The 21,297-nt window shown below is 45.2% G+C and overlaps 5 protein-coding genes across 5 annotated transcripts; 3 read left to right on the forward strand and 2 right to left on the reverse strand.

Moving 5' to 3' along the window:
* Nucleotides 1-4,493: 4,493 nt before the first annotated feature.
* H6S33_002655 (uncharacterized protein) lies at nt 4,494-5,729 on the reverse strand (the record flags this gene model as incomplete). Its single annotated transcript, XM_044834015.1, has 1 exon — nt 4,494-5,729. One exon carries the CDS (start codon nt 5,727-5,729, stop codon nt 4,494-4,496), a length of 1,236 nt encoding a protein of 411 aa, XP_044692816.1.
* A 7,042-nt stretch (nt 5,730-12,771) lies between these two features.
* H6S33_002656 (uncharacterized protein) lies at nt 12,772-15,218 on the forward strand (the record flags this gene model as incomplete). The annotated part of the gene is made up of 8 exons (XM_044834016.1): nt 12,772-13,020; nt 13,077-13,193; nt 13,254-13,377; nt 13,443-13,747; nt 13,802-13,896; nt 13,974-14,487; nt 14,540-14,738; nt 14,797-15,218. 8 exons carry the CDS (start codon nt 12,772-12,774, stop codon nt 15,216-15,218), a joined length of 2,025 nt encoding a protein of 674 aa, XP_044692817.1.
* A 1,327-nt stretch (nt 15,219-16,545) lies between these two features.
* On the forward strand, nt 16,546-17,123 carry H6S33_002657 (uncharacterized protein; the record flags this gene model as incomplete). The annotated part of the gene is made up of 2 exons (XM_044834017.1): nt 16,546-16,758; nt 16,815-17,123. 2 exons carry the CDS (start codon nt 16,546-16,548, stop codon nt 17,121-17,123), a joined length of 522 nt encoding a protein of 173 aa, XP_044692818.1.
* Nucleotides 17,124-17,690: 567 nt separating this feature from the next.
* On the reverse strand, nt 17,691-18,397 carry H6S33_002658 (uncharacterized protein; the record flags this gene model as incomplete). The annotated part of the gene is made up of 4 exons (XM_044834018.1): nt 17,691-17,803; nt 17,858-18,114; nt 18,177-18,253; nt 18,329-18,397. 4 exons carry the CDS (start codon nt 18,395-18,397, stop codon nt 17,691-17,693), a joined length of 516 nt encoding a protein of 171 aa, XP_044692819.1.
* Nucleotides 18,398-18,714: 317 nt separating this feature from the next.
* H6S33_002659 (uncharacterized protein) lies at nt 18,715-21,063 on the forward strand (the record flags this gene model as incomplete). Its single annotated transcript, XM_044834020.1, has 4 exons — nt 18,715-18,813; nt 18,880-19,105; nt 19,160-20,100; nt 20,176-21,063. The coding sequence occupies 4 exons, from the start codon at nt 18,715-18,717 to the stop codon at nt 21,061-21,063; spliced, it is 2,154 nt and encodes a 717-aa protein (XP_044692820.1).
* Nucleotides 21,064-21,297: the final 234 nt, after the last annotated feature.

Consider the following 21,297-nt stretch of genomic DNA (forward strand, 5'->3'; position numbering starts at 1 on the left):
CGCTTCAGACCTAGATGACAGAAAATCGTTCTCAGGATACGTGTTCAGACTAGGGAAGTCAGCCATCAGCTGGAGAAGCCGGAAGCAGAAATCAGTCGCAGTCTCAACAACAGAAGCCGAATACATGGCCCTGTCTCTCGCAGCTCGACAACTGGTATGGATTCGTAATGCCTTGCTCGAACTCCAACAACAATACCAGTACTTCATCCACGCCGACAACACAGGTTCTATTGAACTCTGTCGGAACCCACGCATCCACGACCGGTCCAAGCACATCGACGTTCACTACCACTACACACGTGAACAACTCGAAGCCGGAACCTTCGAAATCCTCTACGTCCCTACCGAAGACAATGTCGCGGACATAATGACCAAAGGACTACCAAAACCAGCTCACCAAAAATTGTCAGAATTGATACGATGTGGCAAGTGAGGGGAAGTGTAAAAATATGGCATTGCGACATCGGTTATGTATGGTAATTACTCATGTATAAGGGATGACTCATAGTTGGAACAAGGAGGCTTAGCGCTAGGATTATGTAATCAGGGGATCACGTGGTACTAAGAACTATCTGTATATAAGGAGTAAGAAACTCCCATAGTTGTCGCTGGAACTCAGCGGCGCAATAGTATCTTCTTTGCACTATAAACATATTCCTCACAAAGGTCACGTGTTCAAACCCTCCTCAAGTCGTCTATTCTCCCACACTCCAATTCACAACAACCCAAGAACCAACTGGCCGACGGAAGCCGAAGTGGTCAACCCAACCAGTGACCTGTATGCTCACTTCATCCGAGGAGTTCATGACTCTGCTCTCACTCGCTTAATAGATACCAGGGAGAAGATGGGGAAATACTATGATCGGAAAAGGGACGAACCACCTAACTTCAAGGTGGGAGACATGGTTATGCTCAACGCGACCAATATCAAGACACGTCGCTCCACCAAGAAACTCGATCATAGGAAACTCAGCCCGTTCAAAATTATCCGACTAGCAGGAAAACGAGCCTGCCAATTGGAACTGCCACCACAAGTCAAGATCCATAACGTGTTCCACATTGAACTCCTGGAACGTTATCGACAGAGCGGTATCCCAGGCCGCGAACAACGTCCCCCGACTCCCGAAGAGGTCGATAAGGAAGGAGAGGTTTTGTACGAAGTGGAAAGTATTGTGGGAAGCCGGAAGAGTAGAAGACGATTAGTGGAATACCTGGTGAAATGGCGGGGCTATTCGATGAGCGACTGTACTTACCAAGTCATGGACGTTATGAACGAAGACGTACTTGATCTAGTCCGCGACTTTCATCAAAGGAACCCCAAGGCCGTGAAGGACCAACGCCTGAGACTATAGAGGTACCCCACGGGGCTAAGTCCTTCCCCTCCACAGACACCGCGGGTGATATGTGGAGCAGGTTTACTGGAACCATAGTCTGTCAGAAGTTATCCCGAGACTTGACACCCTGGAAGGGGGGTAAGCTGTTACGGGCATGCCAAGCATTTATGAGAAAAGGCTAGTAGATACCCCAATACCCTCCGCACGCTAACGTCAAATCTGGACCGCACCCGCGGGGTGTGGTGCGACCAATATACGACCAAAATACGGAGTCGTAAAAAACACCTTTTCGACCCCAATAATAACCCCCGGAGCGTCAAACAGCCGGAGGGGAGTGTTTTTGTACCGGTGGATATATGAGGGACAGCTGGAATCAATCGGATAAAAGATCGGACCACCCGGAGTGAATCGGCGCAAGCTACCAGCCGACCGAGTACCTATCGGCGGTACCTGTGGGCATGAGAGGACTCTGCTATGTGGGAAAGTGATGTGGGAAGAGGCCTGAGTAGGTAGCCTTGCCGTCCGAGACCTCCGAACAGCCGACGCTGACGATTATCCACCAGACGACCGATGGAGAAGAAACATCGACAGGGAAACGTGCATTAGAATGGATAAATAGGTTGAAGGGTTTTAGCGGATTTAGGAGTTTGGGTTACGGACTTAGGAGTTAAATGTTCTTGGTTGTTTTTCAGGGTCTCGGGCAGGCCCCGAGTGTATGCTGTATTATTAGAAGACTGGGTCCTCGAGACATAAGCGAGGGATATAAATACTGTGTCATTCACTGACTAGCCAAACCATCATCGGCGAAATCAGAGTCTTAACAATATAAATCGTTGATACGCGAGTTACAACTTTATTTGACTATACTTTTGGAAATACTTTTCTCTATCGTGACTTCGAACTCTACCTGAACTATTACGTCGAAGACGGTCGAATACTATACGCTAACTCTAGTGAATCTTTGTTGATAACGTAGCTCGCGGGGCCCGTATCGGATCAAGGAGATTCATACTCGACGTTGACTGAAGAGACCTTGGAGACTTCTACCTTTGTAGCTGTTAGCCGAACTCTGAGCTCTGCGTAGTGTACTCTAGTGGTCTGGTACGCATCCCTCACACAAACTTAGCTTGGTATCCAAATTTTTTAGCTTCAAAATCACTTGACTCTGATGCGTCAACCGTTCATCCCCCTCTTTAGGTAGGTCACCTGACCTCCTAGTCAATGCATCTGGTTTCGTTCCTTGTTTTCCTGGCCGAAATTGTATAATGAAATCGAAGCGTGAAAGAAATTCGGACCAACGGGCTTGTCGACGATTTAACAATTTTGTTGTCATAAAATATTCAAGGTTCCGATGATCACTAAGAACTTCAATTGGGAATTGAGCTCCCTCCAGGTGATGTCGCCATTCTTCGAAGCATCGTATAATTGCTAAAAGTTCTTTATCATAGATTTCGTAGTTATATTCTGCAGGAGAGTGTTTCTTTGAAAAGAAAGCGATTGGATGTAGGATTCCTTCATCATCACGTTGAGATAGGATTCCTGCTGAAACGTAATCAGATGCATCGGTTTCTATAATAATCCCTCGATCTGGATTAAAATGAGCTAGTATCGGTGCCGTTGTAAACATCTTTTTCAAAGTTTGAAATGCTTCCTCCCTTTCATCTGTCCATTCGAATTTAACATTTTTCATTGTCAGGGCTGTAAGTGGAGCAACAATTTTCGAATATCCCAAAATAAACCGTCGATAGAAATTTGCAAATCCTAGGAATACTTGAACATCACGAAGGTTTGTTGGTGTAGTCCATTCCAAAACATCGACAACTTTCTTTGGGTCCATTCTATTCCCATCCGGAGTAAGGATTAAACCAAGATATTTCGTTTCCTGAACCATGAATTCACATTTTTCAGGCTTAAGGTGAACATGATTCTCATCAAGTACCTTTAGGACCTTTTGAATGTGTTCTTTATGTTCTGATAGAGTCTCGGAATAGATAAGGATATCATCTAAGTATGCCGTTACGAATTGATCGAGGTATGGACGTAGAATATCATTGATCCAATGTTGAAATGTGGCAGGGGCATTAGCTAATCCAAACGGCATTACTGTATATTCGAAATGTCCATATCGAGTCCGGAATGCTGTTTTCCATTCATCTCCCTCCGCTATCCTAATTTGGTTATATCCCCATCGTAAATCTAACTTAGTATAGTATCGTGCTCTTGACAGCTTAGCCAGGGTTTCTTTCAACAATGGTAACGGATATCGATTTTTGATTGTAATTACATTTAGACCTCGATAATCAACACAGAGTCGAAGGGTTCCATCGCTTTTCTTCACGAATAGTATGGGTGCTCCTGCTGGTGATTCACTGGCTCGAATAAATCCTTTGGGTAAATTTTCATCAAGATATTCTCGTAGTGCTTTTAACTCAATTTGAGATAGCCCATATATGGGTTCATAGGGTGGTCGTTTGCCTTCTTCCAATACTATCTCGATATCATGGGATGGTCGATGTGGTGGGAGAATTGAAGCATCGTATTCTTTGAACATATGGAGACGATGATAAAATTCCTTCGGTACTAATTGTTCAATATCGACAGTGGATTTTTCAGTTATGGAAACGATGACTGTATGGTGTTCCGGTAAGGGAATCGAGATACCATGAACAATAACTGCAGTTCCACTGAGTGAACAGTATTGACAACAGCTTCGAGAGTCAAAAACAAGTAGATTTTCTTTCGGTCGAATCGTAACATCATGTCGTCGCATCCAAGGTATCCCCATCACAATTGGATAATGTCCTAACTTCGTTACAAAACATGGCGCAACTTCCCGATGACCATGAATGTCTAGCGAGACATCGACAATATGGGTAATTTTTCCTGATTTGATAGGTCTTCCATCTATAACGTCTACATGGCGAGGTATTTTGAGGGGGGTCATTTTAAGATTGTTGTGGTGTGCAAAAGATTCATCAATAAAAGCGTATCCTGATGCTCCGGTATCAATAAGGGCGTAGGTAGGTATGAAAGAATTTTTATTTTGTGAAATCGAACAAGTTACTACAAGTTGATTTCCATTCATTTCCTCCTCTGATACCGAAAAACCAGAAATACACATCCTAGAAAAATCCTTAAATGGTCCCTGGGCTAAGCCACTTAGTGCAGGGACAAATCTTTTGCCGACTCATTATCGCTTCCGGCATTTTCTTCCACCGTCAATGCCGCTCCTCTCATCACAGGCCTCCTTGATTGATTTCCTGTTGCCCTCGCTTGGGGGCAATCTCTAACCATATGTCTAACACCTCCGCAATAGAAACATCGGCCCTCAACTAAGCCGGCATTTCTTTCAGCAGGGGTGGGTCGACGACGACCTCCAGATAGATCCATGGGTATATCACCTCCTGGACGGAACGAGGGATGATTTTCAGTAGTAGGTGCATTGGCGACTGGGGCGGCAGCACGAGGAGCAGGAACAGGATTCGCTGGTGGGGGACAAGGAGCCGGGGTAGTAGTAGTAGTAGTAGTCCAAGGTTTTTTATTTCCTCGTTTAGCTTCTGCCGCTCGACGACGATTATCCAATCGTTGCAAAAGTGTCGCACAGGCATCTACCGTCGCGGGAGTGTCATGGTGTATCATTGATTCGTCGAGTTCCCCATTAATACCTTCCATCAAAGCCTCAATCCGAGAGACTTCATCCATACCCGACTCAGCAGCATACCGTTGAAATTCAGCGAAGTAGTCAGCGAAAGTTCGAGTGCGTTGTCTGATATTCCGGAGATTTCTCCTAGCCGTACGCATTCGATCGGGGTCCCCAAAAGCTGTATCCAGAATTTCATAAAACCGTGTCATAGAAGGTAAGGCAATACCTTCTTCTCCTATGTACTGTAAGAACTGATTGGCAGCAGCGCCTTCCAATCTGCTGAATGCATATGATAACTTAGACTGTAGTGTAGGATAACGATCGGTATTTCCTAGTAGCTTGAGTTTCATTTGTTGCTTGAATAAGTGTAACCTTTCTCGATCACGATCCCCCCTGAACACGTCGGGATCTGGGAGTTTCTCCGACCGATAGATTGTGCCTGTAGCTGGTGGTGGTGGGGGTGCAGGTAGAGCATTGTTTCCAATAGGTTCTACGTCAGGGCCCACAACCTCAACAGCAGTTCGTTGAGCTCGGGCAGCAGTAAGATCTCGTTCAAACATTCTTCTTGCCCTCTCAGCCTCCACTTCTACCTCCTGTAAATCCGTTGCATATTGAGTAAGATCATTTTGACACTGTTGAAGAAGCAGATAAGCTTCAGCTCCGACAACGTTGTCGACCTGTGGATGCGCTTGAAAAAATCTTTGGAGGTTATCGTTGAGTTGCTGATAATCGACATGGACATGTTCCGACATTGTAGACTATGGTGTTGTATTGGTTGGTGATAGAGGATGCAACCTACGTATAACGTGGGTCTATGGACGAGAAACTATGGTGCCAAGGAATACAACCGAGGCGAGAACGTAGTAGAGTATATTCGTGACTATGGACTATGGGATGGTTCACTCCTGATCGGAGATCCAAGATAAGCCCTATGACGTAGCGTAGAACAAAAGTAATATTTGTGGAGTAGAATACAGAAGAAGAAGAAGAAACTTATATTGCTTTGAAGTACAAGACTTATCGCAAGCCGAACCAACCGCCTAAAATAAAACCGAACAGAACAGAAAAGAAAAGAAAAGAAAAGAAAAGGAAAAACAACGAACACGAACAAACAAGAACAAAACAAACTCAAACAAAGGCAAGGAAATTCAAGGGCAACACGCAACCAGAAAAACCCAACGATAAGGAGAAATAACATATCTCAGCGGACTCGGGCGCTGGATCCATCAAAAAACAACAATAAAAACAAAGTAAAGGTAAAGGAAACTACCCTTCCTAATCCCGTCCCTAATCATTTTCTTCCGTCCCCTCTTCCAGGTCCGCCTCCGCCTCCGCCGACTCGTACCATTTCGAGAGTTGAGATTTCTTTCCAAATTGTAGGATGAGGTCCGTTTTCAGGTTTGTAAACATCCAGTTTTCCCAGGTCATCGCTCCGGGGATTTTCTCTATCAGGGGGGCGCGGATTCGAGCCCACGCTGGGCATTCCATAAGTGTATGTTTCGCTGAGTTTTCCATACCACACTGGCATGGTTCGGGGTCTGTATGTACCGCATGTTTGTCGATTCGGGTGGTTTGGCATCGGATTCGAAATACCTTTTTTGCTTCTGTAAGGGTGAGTTTCGCAATCTTGGGAGGGGGGCGGAGTTCCCCCCGATAGTGGTAGTTAGGTATTGGTTGTATATTCCATTCTTCTGACAGATGGTCGCGTAATAGTTTGTTTTGGTTCCCCTTTTCTCTCATATTTCCGGGGGTTTGGTATGGGAGTAAGTGCAGGCCTGTCCCTTTGATATTTGATTCTCTGTATGGGAGGAGTTCGATCAGGGATTCGTTGTTGGGGTGGGTTGCATCGGTGCAGAGTATTCTGGTTCCGTACTTTCTTGAATAGTACATCAGGAGGTGTTCTAGGGGGGGTAGGCCTGCTTCTCGGAGGAGTTTAGCTCTCTTGATCCATCGTGGTAGGCCTGTGATGACCCGGGTAGCTTCATTGTATAGTGGTTCGAGGGATCTTATAATGTGGTCTGCACCAGTCCACCAAGCCTCGGATCCGTAGAGCAGACTTGGAAGGAAGCCTTGTGTTATTAGGTGGTGGATTGTCTTAACTGTTATGCCTGGCAGGCGGGCAGTATTTCAGATTTGGTGGAGGGCTTTCAGGCCTTTTGCGATCGCTGCTCCGATATGGGGCCGGAAGGAGAGGGTCGGATCTATCCAGACTCCTACATATTTCAGCCTCTCCTTGGGATATATATCGGTGTTGTTGATTTTGACTGAAAGTTGTGGTTGTTGTATGGATGATGTGGTGGGGCGGAAGAAGATCAGGTCGGATTTATCCGGGTCGTATTTAATTTGGAGTGGCTTGGCTTTTATTAGTCTTTCTCTCATTCGTTCCTCCATTCTTTTGATTATGAAGCCTGGCGTTTTGGATATTTGCACCAGCGCATCATCATCGATGTATGTAGTGTCCATCTCTTTCGGGCTGCTTGTTGGGTCCAGGATTACTCCGGCATAGATCATAAATAGTACCGGGGACATGGGGCTACCTTGCGGCACTCCAGATTCATAGGGCTGTGGTTCCTCTAGCTCGTGGTTAAATTGGAACTGTAGTTTTCTGCCGGTGTTAAATTCCTTGCACCATTCTGTTAGATAGGTGGGGAATTTTTGTTGGTGCATGATTTCCGCGAGGAGTAGGTGGTCGACGCAGTTAAATGCTCCTTGGATATCATTGGTTAGGATCGCTGGTCTGTCTCGCCGAGCGACTCCGGTACTGTTTTTCAGTAGTAGGTTTTGTTGTATTGGCGTTAAGGTTCTCAGCAGGGCGTCGATTGCCGAGATGGTTGGTCTTCCTCCAAATTGATTCGCTGAGAGTGTGCCTAGAATTTCTCCAGCGGTGCAGAGTCTTTGGGCCACTATCTTCTCCAGGATCTTGCTGAAGCATTGTAGAAGGGAAATGGGCCGGTAGGCTTTTGCTTCATGATAGTTTGCTTTGCCGGGTTTCGGGATCGGGATACACTTAGCTATTTTCCATTCCGCTGGGTGTACGCCGTGCCGGAGCATGGCGGAGAACATGTCTTGGATTAGAGTTGTGTTTGCTTTGACTATTGCTTTAATAAAGGTATAAGGAATGCCATCCGGGCCGGTCGCCGAGTGCGCTGGACAGGAGTCGATTGCTTTATTGAGTTCTTCGGGGGTGACTATGTCGAAGGTGTTGCTAAGGTCAAAAGAAGGGGGTCTAATGTTTAGGGGGGGGTGGTCGGGGGACGTCCGTTTCGAGGGGAAAAGTTGGGCTCTTAGAGCTTGGCACTTCCCCGTGAACGTTTCTTCACCTTGTATGGTTGGTATGATTGTGTCTCTTCTTCTTCCTACGTTTAGGATTCTCCAGACTTCACTACCTTTCGCCTCGTTCATCGTTTTTTCCCGCTGGTCCGCTTTTGCTTTCCGGATCATGACTGTCCATTCTCTGCAAGCCTTCCGGTGTTCCTCCACGTGATTGGGATTCCTTGTGTTCCTCGCCTTCCTTTCTGCTGCATTTACCTTTGCCTTCATTTGTTTCATTTCATCTGACCACCAGGAGTTGGCTCTTACCCCCTCCTTCGAGAGCGGTGTTACTATGCTGACTGTTGACCTGACCAGTTCAAGAAAGAAATCAACAGTCTGTTCCGTAAGTTCCTTGGTTTCCCATGCCTCTGCAGGGATGGAAATGTTTGACATGTGGTTTTCCAATAGCTTCCAGTCTGTTTGTCGCCACATTCGTCTTGGTACAAAAGGTGGTTTCTCCAAGTGTAAGTGAACGGAGGTTCTCCCATGGTCTGAGCCCGCTCCGTAGGGTTCAGTGCTCCATCGTAGGTTGTGATCGAGTATTGGGCCTTTTACAAATGTAAGGTCGATGGTTGTGGGCCTTTTCCCTCTGTCTCTGGGGAAATGCGTAAAGACGCCTGGTTCGTTCAGGAGGGACAGTTTCTGTCGGGTTATCCACCGTTTTAGTCGTGCACCATTGACGCGGTCTGCTCGGATATTGTTTCTGTATTCATGTGAATTTACTCCGTACCACATTTGATGGTGGCAGTTGAAGTCTCCCATTACTAGACAATTATCAAGGGTTTGGATTGTACTTGCTATCTGAGCGAAGGGGCCACTTCGGCCTGGGGAGTATATGTTTAGGATTTGGGTTTTCTTGTTCTGGATTTCTACCGTAATCGATACTATGAAATTATCGTGTGTGTTGTGGTGTTTTGGTTTGAGGTTGGCATGTTTGCGGACGTATGTTGCGCATTTTGTATTGTTATTGCTGGCTGTAAAAATATAAAAGAGGTTCGATTCTGGTGTGTATCCCTCTGCTGAGGTCCATGGTTCTTGTAATAATAGGAAATAAATAATAGAGTCTGTTTCCGCTTCTTCTACCGCCGCCTTGGTAATGAGTTCGCTCCGTGCACAATTGAGTTGGTGTGCGAGCGCGGTGGTTCGAGGCCTAAGCATTATTTGTCATGGGTTGGTCATCTTCGGGAACGGGTGTGGCTCCGACTGGGGTGGTGGCTGGTACTTGAACTATCGACTCTTGGACGGGTGCGGCCGGTGAGTCTTGAACGGGTTTTCCTTTGTTAAGGAATCGGCGTTTGACTCTTTCGGGGCATGCTGGGTCGGAGGCCTTATGGATTCCTTTGCAGTTCAGGCATCTGATTGGGGTGTGGGTGCATCTATATCCTCCCTGGCATTGATTGCATGGGTGGAAGCTGGTGAGATGGTCTCCGGCACAGTGACCGCATCTCCCGTTGTTTTTGCATTTCTCCTGGCGGTGACCATATTCGAGGCACTTCGCGCATTGGGTGTCTGGGAAGGTTGGGAGGAAGGCCTCGATGTGGCAGCTTCGGTTAAAGAGGGATAGGAACTTAACTCCTAGTGATTCCATTGTAACTTGTCCTGGGAGCGCGATGACCATTGATGAGTGGGTTTTCTCCATTCGAGTCTCTGCTCTGGAGATCCAGCGGAGAACCTGGGCAAGTTGGAAGTTCTCTCCATAGTTGATTCTAATTTCGGATGCTACCAGTTGTCCTGCCTCGACGCCTTCTCCGACCGTCGTGGGGATTCCGTGAATAAGGAACTTTGACCATTTGGAGTTTGCCCGGATGGTGGCGACTGGTACTTGTAGGGTGAGGAGAGCCTCCTCAATTTCTTTGGCATACTCCATTGCCTTTGTTGCTGGGGTTACAAACTTTGTTTCCAGGATAAAGTTGTCCTTGGGTGTTCTCCTTGCTGAAATAAAGTGGCAGGATTCGTCCTGAATTCTTGCATTAACTAGGGTCCTGATCTCGGAGGGGTTGACGTCGGATGGGGCAGTGGTCTCAACAATGATTTCTCTGTTGATTTTGGTATATTCTGGCTTGAAGAGAGGGTCCGCTTTTGGCTTTGCGGACTTCTTTCTTCTCTCTACAACCTGGAAATTTCCTTGAGCAGGACCGGGTGCCGAGGCCACGGCGGCCCAGGTGCCTGCTTTCCATCCACGGGGAGGGGCTTGTTGGGGGGGTGCGGGTTGGGGGGCCTGAGGAGCTGCCTGAGGCGCTGCTTGGGGAACTGTTTGGGGGACCGCTGGAGGGGGCATTCTCTGTCCCTGCGGTTGTTGTGGTTTTCGCTGTTGTTGCTGCTGTTGCTGTTGTTGGTTTAGTTGTGGTTGCTGCGGTTGCTGCGGTTGTGGTTGTGGTTGTTTGTTGAGGAGAAGATGGATCGCCGAGTGCATGCTGGTGATCATAGTTGTTTGCGCCTCGATTTGGTGCCTCAGTGTGTCCTCTGTTCTCCGGAGTGTGGTCGTTTGCTCTTCGAGGATTTCCATCCTGTCGGTGGGTGGGCAGATTCGGCTGGTGGCATGTCTAATGGCCCAGGTAATGTAGTTCAGGTCCGTCTGGGTGTGAGTGTCCAGGGGAACGATGCTTGGGTAGAGGTAGTCAATTCTCGGTTGGTATGGGTCATTGTAGTCGGATTGTGTTGCAAAGGTCGAGGAGAATTCTTGTTCCTGAGCTCCGGATGGGGTTGGATCGGGAACCGGAGTATTCCTGTTCTGCGGAGGGGCTGTCCCTTGCTGGGAAGACTGGGTGAAAAAGAACTGGAGCGAGGCTTGTTGCGACATGATTGAATGTCCAGTTCTTCTGGCGGCGTAGAGTGATGTTTCGGAAAGGTTTCTTTTCCTTCCCTTTGGGAGGTCAAGGCTGGAGAATTCTTCGCTAGAAGCCAGTTTTCTTGGTGTTTCTTTCGCTTGGAACAACAAAACGCGACCGTACGATCGGGGACAAAGTGGCTCAACCTGGTATGGTATACCAGGGTAAACCGAGGGGAATAAAATAAGATGTTTTTGAAGCGAGGTTTGTTATCAGGGAGTTCTTTGCGAGCCTTAGCGAGCAAGTAAAGTACAGAGGTTGCGTAAAGAAAGAAGGAAAGAAGGAAAACAAATAAAAGCACAAAACAACGCCCCCTTATATATCCACCATAGTCCAATGATGACTAATATCTTCGCGTAACAGAAACTAAAAGAACATAACAGAAATCCCCATTACAAATCCTAATTCCACTGCCCAATACCCCCTTTCCTCGTTCCAATTTATCACCTAGCCAAAATACATAGCTGCCATTACAGCTATTGGGTTTGATATTAAGCTTTGTCTTTCTTTCCTGTCATGATATGGCCAGGTATTTGGATTTCTTTCTTTGTATGCCATACACGGATTCGGGTGCAAGCAGTATGCATTATAAATAAATAAATAAATAAATAAAGAAGATAATAATATGATTAATTAAAAATAATATCTAAGATATGTGCCAACCTACATTAGGAAATTCTTTACAAAAGCACTTTAGGCATGTTTCACTCCTGTACAAAATTTCTACACGGATAGTTTTAGTATGTTTAATAAATAATAGTGAAAACCTGGCAGGACCGGTGCCAAAGGGTGAAGGGGAAAAGGCTACACAGACAAGAACCATTTGTTTATTTTGTAAGACTTTCATGTGCGAGAGCTGCTTTGATCTATACTATAAGAAACTATAGACTTAATACTACGCTCAGTCCCCGTTACTTACTTTCACTACCCGCTATCATTGACATGTGGTTCCGGTTGCCAATAGCCCATCTTGCAGTGCAGAGTACTCGCGGTAGGCATGAAGAACCTGAACATCGTTTTTCTGGTAACAACCACTTTGACCCCTGCTAGCGCGTTTTTATGTTCAGGTTCTTGTTACCTGCCCCGAGTAGTAGGGTGGGCACGTGAATACAAGGAATAACGCTACGCGTCTCCCCATCGTGTAGACGAGAGCTATGTACTTTTGACTGCGACCTTGATCCACGACTCCACAAACATGAAGTTTAAAATAGAGTTTGTGATTCCCGTCCCTTCAGAATGTTGATGGGTTTTGTCTAAAGGGCTTTGCAGTGAACTTGAAGTTATCTTCCCTTACCCACGAATTTACCCAGGTGATTGTTTCAAATCCCGCAAATTGCTCATGCTTCGCTAATTCTCATAAGAGCAATATGCGTACGTTGTGCGGCCACTACCACCAGCTTGAGTGCAATGCAAGCTCTACTAACATCTATTCATGAAGTTATATGACAGATCTGAAAAGTATTGACCTTGGTTATCTAGCTCGTTTATGTTGATCAAGCTAACCGCGTATCTGACAGGAACTCTCGATGCCGGTGGACATTGTGTTCTTGAGATGCCTTCGGGTACAGGGAAAACTGTATCGTTACTCTCGCTGATTGTCGCATACCAGCAATCATTTCCGGAACCCCGAAAGCTTATATACTGCTCTCGTACTATGTCTGAGATTGAAAAGGCGCTTGCTGAGCTGAAGGCTTTAATGGAATATAGGGAAAAAGAGCTTGGTTATCCGGAAGATTTCAGAGCGCTTGGTTTGACAAGCAGGAAAAATCTTTGTTTACACCCTACTGTGAAAAGAGAAAAGAGCGGAAATGTCGTCGATGCAAAATGTCGCAGTCTTACGGCAGGATTTGTGAAGGCAAAGAAAGAACGTGGTGAAGAGGTGGAAGTTTGTGTTTACCATGATGTAGGCCCTTTACAGAGAGCTAATATTCTTGTCATGTGCTGATAACTCCTTTCCAGAACTTAGACCTCCTAGAACCACATAATCTAGTGCCACCGGGTGTCTATACGCTTGATGGTCTCTTGAGGTACGGGGAGAAGCATACGCAATGCCCTTACTTCTCTGCTAGAAGAATGGTACAGTAGTCTCCAGCACAGCGTCCTGACCCTAATCAATTTGCTCATGTGTGGGATTAGATGCCGTTTTGTAACGTGATTATTTATTCATATCACTATCTGCTAGACCCAAAGATCGCAGAAAGAGTCTCTAAGGAACTCTCGAAAGACTGTATCGTTGTCTTCGATGAGGCTCATAATATTGGTAAGTTCACCTTTTCAGCATGATATATTTGAGATTTATTATACTAATTTTCTGGCACTGACTAGATAATGTGTGCATCGAATCCTTGAGCATTGACTTAACGGAGGATTCACTTCGAAGAGCTGCTCGTGGTGCACAAAATCTAGAGAAAAAGATTGGGGAAATGAAATCTAGTGATGCAGCAAAGCTACAGAGCGAGTACCAGAAGCTTGTTGAGGGTCTGAGAGATGTCGATGAAGGGAGAGAGGAAGACTCATTTATGGCCAATCCAGTCCTTCCTGATGATTTATTGAAGGAAGCCGTGCCTGGAAATATTCGAAGGGCGGAGCATTTTGTGGCGTTTCTCAAACGCTTTGTTGAATACCTAAAGGTATTTATTCTTCTATTCAGCTTCTATTACAAGCTTATCGCTAATCCCTTCTAGACAAGGATGAAAGTCACAAATACTATCTCTGAGACTCCTGCCTCCTTTTTACAGCATCTAAAAGACTTGACTTTCATTGAAAGAAAGCCGCTCAGGTTAGCCTTGAAACCTAAAATTTGGCGTTGTCTAACATGATTAGGTTTTGTGCTGAGCGATTGACCTCTCTGGTTAGAACGCTTGAGCTCGCGAACATTGAAGACTATCATCCACTCCAAGAGGTTGCTACTTTTGCGACTTTGGTGGCCACTTACGAAAAAGGCTTCCTTCTCATCCTAGAGCCCTACGACTTCGATGGTGCGCAAGTCCCAAATCCCGTCCTCCACTTGGCTTGTTTAGATGCTTCAATTGCAATTAAGCCAGTCTTCGACCGCTTTTCCTCCGTCGTCATTACTTCAGGAACAATTTCTCCTCTGGAAATGTACCCCAAAATGCTCCAATTCAACACAGTTGTGCAAGAATCATATGCAATGACCTTGGCTAGAAAGAGCTTTCTACCGATGATCGTAACGAGGGGTAGTGATCAGGTTGCTATCAGCAGTAGATTTGAGATAAGAAACGATCCTAGTGTCGTTAGAAATTATGGAAGTCTACTGATCGAGTTTTCAAAAATAACGCCGGATGGCATGGTGGTTTTCTTTCCAAGTTATCTCTACATGGAAAGTATCATCAGTATGTGGCAGGGAATGGTAGGGTTATTCGCAATAATTGATATCAAAGTGCCCAACTAATTTATCTTAGGGAATCTTGGATGAAGTTTGGAAATACAAGTTGATACTTGTCGAGACACCAGATAGCCAAGAAACAAGCCTGGCTCTAGAAACTTATAGAACTGCTTGTTGCAATGGTAGGGGCGCTGTTATGTTATGTGTTGCTCGAGGGAAGGTTTCAGAGGGCATCGATTTCGATCACCATTATGGGCGCACTGTGCTCTGTATAGGTATATTTTTCATCCTCAATCGTCCATGTTCCTTGATTCTCATTTATCATTCCTGCAGGTGTCCCATTTCAGTATACCGAGTCCAGGATACTGAAAGCAAGGTTGGAATTCTTGCGAGAAAACTACCACATCAAGGAAAATGACTTCCTATCTTTTGACGCCATGAGGCACGCAGCACAGTGTCTGGGACGTGTACTTCGTGGTAAGGATGACTATGGGATTATGGTACTAGCCGACAAGAGATTTGCTCGCAAACGAGGACAGTTGCCTAAATGGATCAACAATGCGATACTTGAATCCGATACGAATTTATCTACCGACATGGCTGTCGCAGTTGCAAAAAAATTTCTGAGGACGATGGCTCAACCTTTCACCGCCAGGGATCAGGACGGAATATCAACATGGAGTATTGCGGATCTAGAAAACCACAAGAGAAAACTCTTAGAAGAAGATCCCTCCAGTTCCATGATGGTGGATTGAGAAAATTGATTTACACTCGTTCTAAAGTAGACACCACATATATAATACCTACATGTAACTATTGGTATATCTAGCAGGTATAAGCATATAAGCTATGTGCACTGTACCTACTCTTTTAGTAATTTTCTTGGTTCACTTAAGGAAGGTGTACTTTTTCACTCAAAACAAATATGGATAGATTAACTTGGTGTTATTCTGTGTGGCACTGGTGATGGTTTAGCTATCTAAATGTATTATCAAGATTAATTCAAACACTCTTCCCTACTATACATAAACTGGTTTTAAGCATATTTCATAGACCTGTCGGTCCACTTGTATATTATCCCTATAAATTGAGTTGGAATAGTACATATCTTTTCATTACTCAGTATTTATTATACTCTAACGGGGTCTAAATTAATGATATCTTAGCAGAGGATAGGTCTGACGGTCTTCGTAGAATGAATTGGTCTCATAGATCAAGGATATTATAGAGAAAAACAGTATCGTGGAGTGCATAGAAGCATACATCTAGAGTATCATAACAATTTGAACAAATACAAGACTCCTGGTTTGGGCACTGGTTGTATTAGGCACCGGGATTGAGAGTTCAGAGTTCAGGATAAATTCAATATCCCAACTGCCGATATATTTTGCCCTCGTTCAAGTCTAGTACAACGTCGTTTTTCAATCAAAAGGTTCTCCGTTATTTTTTGACTGATCCAACAATATTTATGGCTGTTTCTTCAAAGCGCTCTCTAGCTTTGGTCAAGTCCCAATCTTGAACCCATCTGACCATTGACTCAACTTCCCAGTTCCAAGCATCTTTAAGGGTTTCTACAAGATTTGGTCTCTCAATTCTCGGTTCGGGAAGCCTCGGGACTTGAGCAGGTGCAAGGAGTGAATCTGAGAGTTTTCGAGAGGAGCGGAGCGATTGTGAGATGTATGTTCGGTGTTGCCGGAAATGCTCGAGACTCAGGTAAGCAATTGAGCTTGTTAAGATAGTACCACCGAGCTAATTTCGAGATATCTCTTAGTTAGCCACTTGCCTTAAAATTGAGGAGAGTATCTATCACTCACGAAACCAAAGATTCTGCCCATTTTGAGTATTCTTGTTGGTGGTGTCTTGTTTGGATGTCCAGGTATTATCCGATGAGATTGACGAAAGAGGGATGTGACTAGATATTCTTCTTGGGCGTGGTATTGATCACTGCCAAACAAAAATCTGGACACCCCACCAGACTCCCGAAACGCAACCAAACGATCAACTTACCCACGTTTAGTTCACCACAGAATCAATTCTACCTAGAACGCTGTATCCGTGAATACGGTCGTTTCCGTCTTCGAAATGGCCAAATATACTATGCAGCGTAGACTCAACCGATCAACGGCGCATCGGGCGGCTCTATTGCGAAACCTCGTAACTTCTTTATTCGAGCACGAATCAATTTCAACCACTTGGCATAAAGCGAAAGAGGCCCAAAGGTTGGCCGAGAAGTGCGTGACTTTGGCTAAAAAGGGCACAGAGGCTGCCAAAGTCCAAGCGGGTGGCACCCTCTACGTATGAATGGCCGTTCGCATTCAAGTTCGCCGTACTAATACAATTGGTCTGCGCAGAAACGAGATATAATTCCGAAGCTATTTGGTCCCATTGCGGAAAGATATAGGGACCGCCCTGGAGGCTATACTCGTGTGCTGCGGATAGAACCCCTCGCGACTGACCAGGCACCCTCTGCTATCCTCGAGTTGGTCGACGGCCCAAAAGACATGCGATTTGCCATGACAGCAGCCACTATCGCGAGGTGTTCTTCGGAGGATAAGGAACTTAATGAGATCACTCTCAAGAATATCAAAAAGGTTACACGGTTTAGAAAGGATGGAGAAAGGAAATTGAGCGAAATGGTGGAAAAGTTTAGTAAATGCTAACGGGCATGAGGAGTAAAAGAAAAATGAAAATTACCATGTTACTTGCCTCCTTTTCTTCCATCGTACATACGTACCAAATAACATTTACATATTGACGGCTGAAGGTGTTGCATCCCAGACAACGGGGAAATAGCATATTACTTGTAAGGATCTATAACTACATGTACACCGCCGCATCATGTGAAATCACTCGGTGTGAATCAATCGTTTTAGGGGATGACTATATCTATCCGTGGTTATAGCTGGGAATAATCATTGAATAGAGAATTTAATAAAGATGAAGCTCTTATCCAGGAGCTGTGATTTCAAGTTACTCGGTAGCCGTAAGCTTCCTGTTGGGGTAGTCTCTGGATTTTGTATATCGCTGGTCTACAACTTTATTTGAAACCTAAAATTGTCATACCTATGGAGATATGTAGATTCTGGCCGGCATAGCGAAAATAAACAGTGCGCTAATTATAAACCAAACAAAATAAAAAGAGGAAGAAAATTCGATTGATCTTTCCGAGATCTATGGTGTACAGGTCCCTTTTGTCGAAAATCCGCAATCCCAGCGCAATGTCTAGTCTAGTTTGACCCCTTCGCAGAAGAAGTCGGACGTTGCTCCCTACCACCATAACCACCTCTCCCGGGATCATAATCCTCTCGGTAGTAATCACGAACTTGTCCGCCAGTTGGTCCTAAAGATGGAAAGAGTATTAGAGATATCCACGAAATGAATAGAAATATCGTACCTCGACCGTATTGTCTGCCCTCCTTAAAACCAGGATCCAAATCAGTCCTGATGATGCGCTCGTCAAGTTTCGTCCCGCCAATGTACTTCATGGCGTCTAGTGTGTCTTCATGAGTGTAGTACTCGACGAAACAGAACCCACAGGGGGTTTTACTGAATCTATCTAAGCCCATAACCAGCCGCTTGATTTCTCCGCATTTCGAAAAGAGCTCGTGAATTTGTTCTTCGGTGGTGTAAAATGACCTTTTCTTTTGAAAGCTAACTGTCAGCTCCGTTTCTTAAGCGGAAGACCACTTCCGGTAAAATGCGATGAAACTGACAAATTCCCAACATATAATGTTGTAGCACCAGCTAAGGGATCTTCCTTTGGCGAATCTTCGCGGCGTTGCCGTTTATGCTGGGGTCGAGCAGGAGAATGTCAGAACTCGGACGATCAGATGGGCAAAGCAAGAATGGGGTTTTGCAGACATACATCGCGCTTTTCGAAGTAAGTTGAAGGAGCATCCAGTCGCTGGACAGTTGATATTATATAGGGCGCCATATTCACTGTTTTAGCTTTAGGTTGTCTGTTGCGTTGAGCTTTGCTAGGTCTCGCGTTTTGAGTGTCAAGCAACAAGATACCGTTACCCTACTTTAAGCTTTCCATCCATTCACGGAGAAACCCGCAAGACCGAAAAAAAATCTTTACATCCCAGTGTTGAAGCGAACTTCCATACAACAGCAATGATGGCAGCCGGAGGTAAAAAAAAGAGGGCAGCCCCCCCTACGACAAATTCAGTACCACTGAAACGTCTCAAAAAATCCACTACTAACAGTCATGCTGTATCCATTGACAAGTTGGGTTGGCAAAAGGTTTCCATGCCAGATCGCTTGGACGATGTCGAAGGTTTCATGGGAATGGAAGAGGTTGAGGGCGTTGAGATCTTTCGAAAAAGTGACGGCAGTTTTGAGTACAAGGTATATTCTGAGATCTCCATCTAGGCAGAAATTAAGGTATCTGATTATGGCTTTTTCTTTATCTAGGTTACAAACGAGTCGGAGAAAAATTCGAAGAAGAAAACTGCAGGAATGCCCGCAAACTCAACAGAAGAAGAGGAATGGAAAGGAATTGTTGAGGTCGGTGGACATGTGAAAGAAAAAGTAAAGCTCAAGAAGCCGAAGGGGAAAAAAAAGATTGTCAAGGAAATCGCAAAGAACGAGGATTCAGTGGGAAATGCGTTTGCAGTGTTATCCGATGATGATGAAGATGGTACTGGCAATTGGCCCTTCTGTTTGTGTCTTTTATTCTAATAAGCTGGCACAGTATCTTTACCAGCGTGGGACCCGCTAAACCTCTCATTACCCGTTCTTCGGGCTCTATCTCAAATGTCATTTACATCGCCGACCCCCATACAGTCGGCTGCTATACCAGAAATCGCCAATGGCCGCGATTTTATTGGGAAAGCCAGTACTGGATCTGGAAAGACCTTGGCCTTTGGAATCCCAATCATGGAGTATTACTTAAAAAAATACGGTCACGAAATTGACGGAGAAGTTGAGAAACCGGAGGGGTTACCTATAGCCTTAGTTCTTTCACCCACAAGAGAGTTAGCGTATCAGCTTCATTCTCATCTAACTTCTCTTGCCGCCTTCATTCCTGAAATTAGGATTGTTTCTGTGACCGGAGGCCTGTCTATACAGAAGCAGTTAAGGCAACTAACTGAAAATGGAGGTGCCGATGTGATTGTCGCTACGCCGGGCAGGTTATGGGAGGTTATCAGCGAAGGTCAGGGTTGGATTGAGAAGTTGAGAAAAGGCCTGAAATTTTTGGTTGTGGACGAGGCAGATAGATTACTACAGGAGGGCCATTACAAAGAAGTGATTGAAGTTCTTCATTTGCTTGCTAAACGCACTGAAAATCCTGATGAAGGAGAGAGAGACGAGGCAGGCAGTGATATAGAATCATCGGACGAAAAGTCGGTCAAGTCTAACAATAAAAGCAAGACCGGGGAGATTGAGAAGGTTGAACGACAGACATTGGTATTCTCTGCGACTTTTCATAGGGGATTACAGCAGAAGCTAGCTGGAAAGAGCTCTAAGAAGCCTATAGGTGGAGATCTAATGGATGAAAAAGAAAGTATGGAATATCTGCTCAAAAAGCTTCATTTCAGAGAGAAGTCGCCTAAGTTTGTGGACGTTAATCCAACCGGTCAACTGGCCGAAAGATTGAGTGAAGGAATCATAGAGTGTGGGGCGATGGAAAAGGTACTTATGACGCTACATTTCACCAGTGATATGTCACTATAAACACCATAACAGACTTCTAAGCTCAAATTTTAGGACCTCTACCTCTATTTCCTACTACTCCGATACCCTTCACGCACGTTGGTATTTACAAACTCAATCTCGTCTGTAAAGCGCCTTGCCCCGTTTTTGGCTATGCTTCAGCTCCCGGCCTATCCGCTTCATTCTGGGATGATTCAAAAGGCTCGTCTCAGATCACTTGAGCGATTTTCCTCGTCATCCAATCCAAATTCAATTCTCATCGCCACAGATGTGGCCGCTCGAGGTCTTGATATCAAAAATGTGGATATGATAATCCACTATCACCTGCCCCGTACTGCGGACATGTACGTTCACCGGTCAGGAAGAACAGCAAGAGGCATCAATGCTAGAGGTGTCAGTGTACTTTTGTGTTCCCCCGACGAAGTTTTGAGTGTGAGAAGACTTGTCGGGAAGGTTCATGAAAGCGATCCAACTGTCAAGAGTACCGGGCGTTACCTCATGAAGGGATTTAACGTCGATCGCAAGCTCGTAAACCGACTAAAACCACGGATTGATCTCGCAAAAAAGATCGCCGATAGCAGCATTGAGAAGCAGAAGAAGGGCCATGAAGATGAGTGGCTGAAGACGGCAGCCCAGGAATTAGGTGTTGATTATGATAGTGATGAGTTCAGTAAAAACGGCAACGCAAGAAGAGGTCGTCAGGGAAGTAAAATAAAGAAGGACAAGGCAGCTAGTGCAACGAAAGGAGACCTTACCTCGTGGAAAGCCCAACTGAACGAGCTTCTGAAACACAAGGTCAATAGTGGGTTTTCTGAACTTTATCTGACTAGCGGAACTGTAAATTTGGCGCACTCCCTGTTTCAAGCCCAACTTGAGGGTAAATCGCGCGACGGGTTCTTGGGCTTAGAAGAGCGATCTGCATTAGAAGAGGTTGGTGGTTAGTCCACTATTTCGTTTGGCAGCCGCAATGCAGGCAATATAGTATGTAAAGTAAAGCTTTCACCTTCGCATACATGTAATTTTTATTTCACATCAATAAGAATCTCCATATGCATTAGCCCGATGTATAGTACAGTTGGCCATGAATACTACGCAGCATGAGGAACAAAAATTTGGAAGTTCAAGAAAATAGTAAAAACAGAAGAACCAGTGCTACATAAAACATAATAAGCCTAA

Source organism: Morchella sextelata, assembly GCF_020137385.1.
Source record: "Morchella sextelata strain SCLS chromosome Unknown scls_13, whole genome shotgun sequence".
Lineage (NCBI taxonomy): Eukaryota > Fungi > Ascomycota > Pezizomycetes > Pezizales > Morchellaceae > Morchella > Morchella sextelata.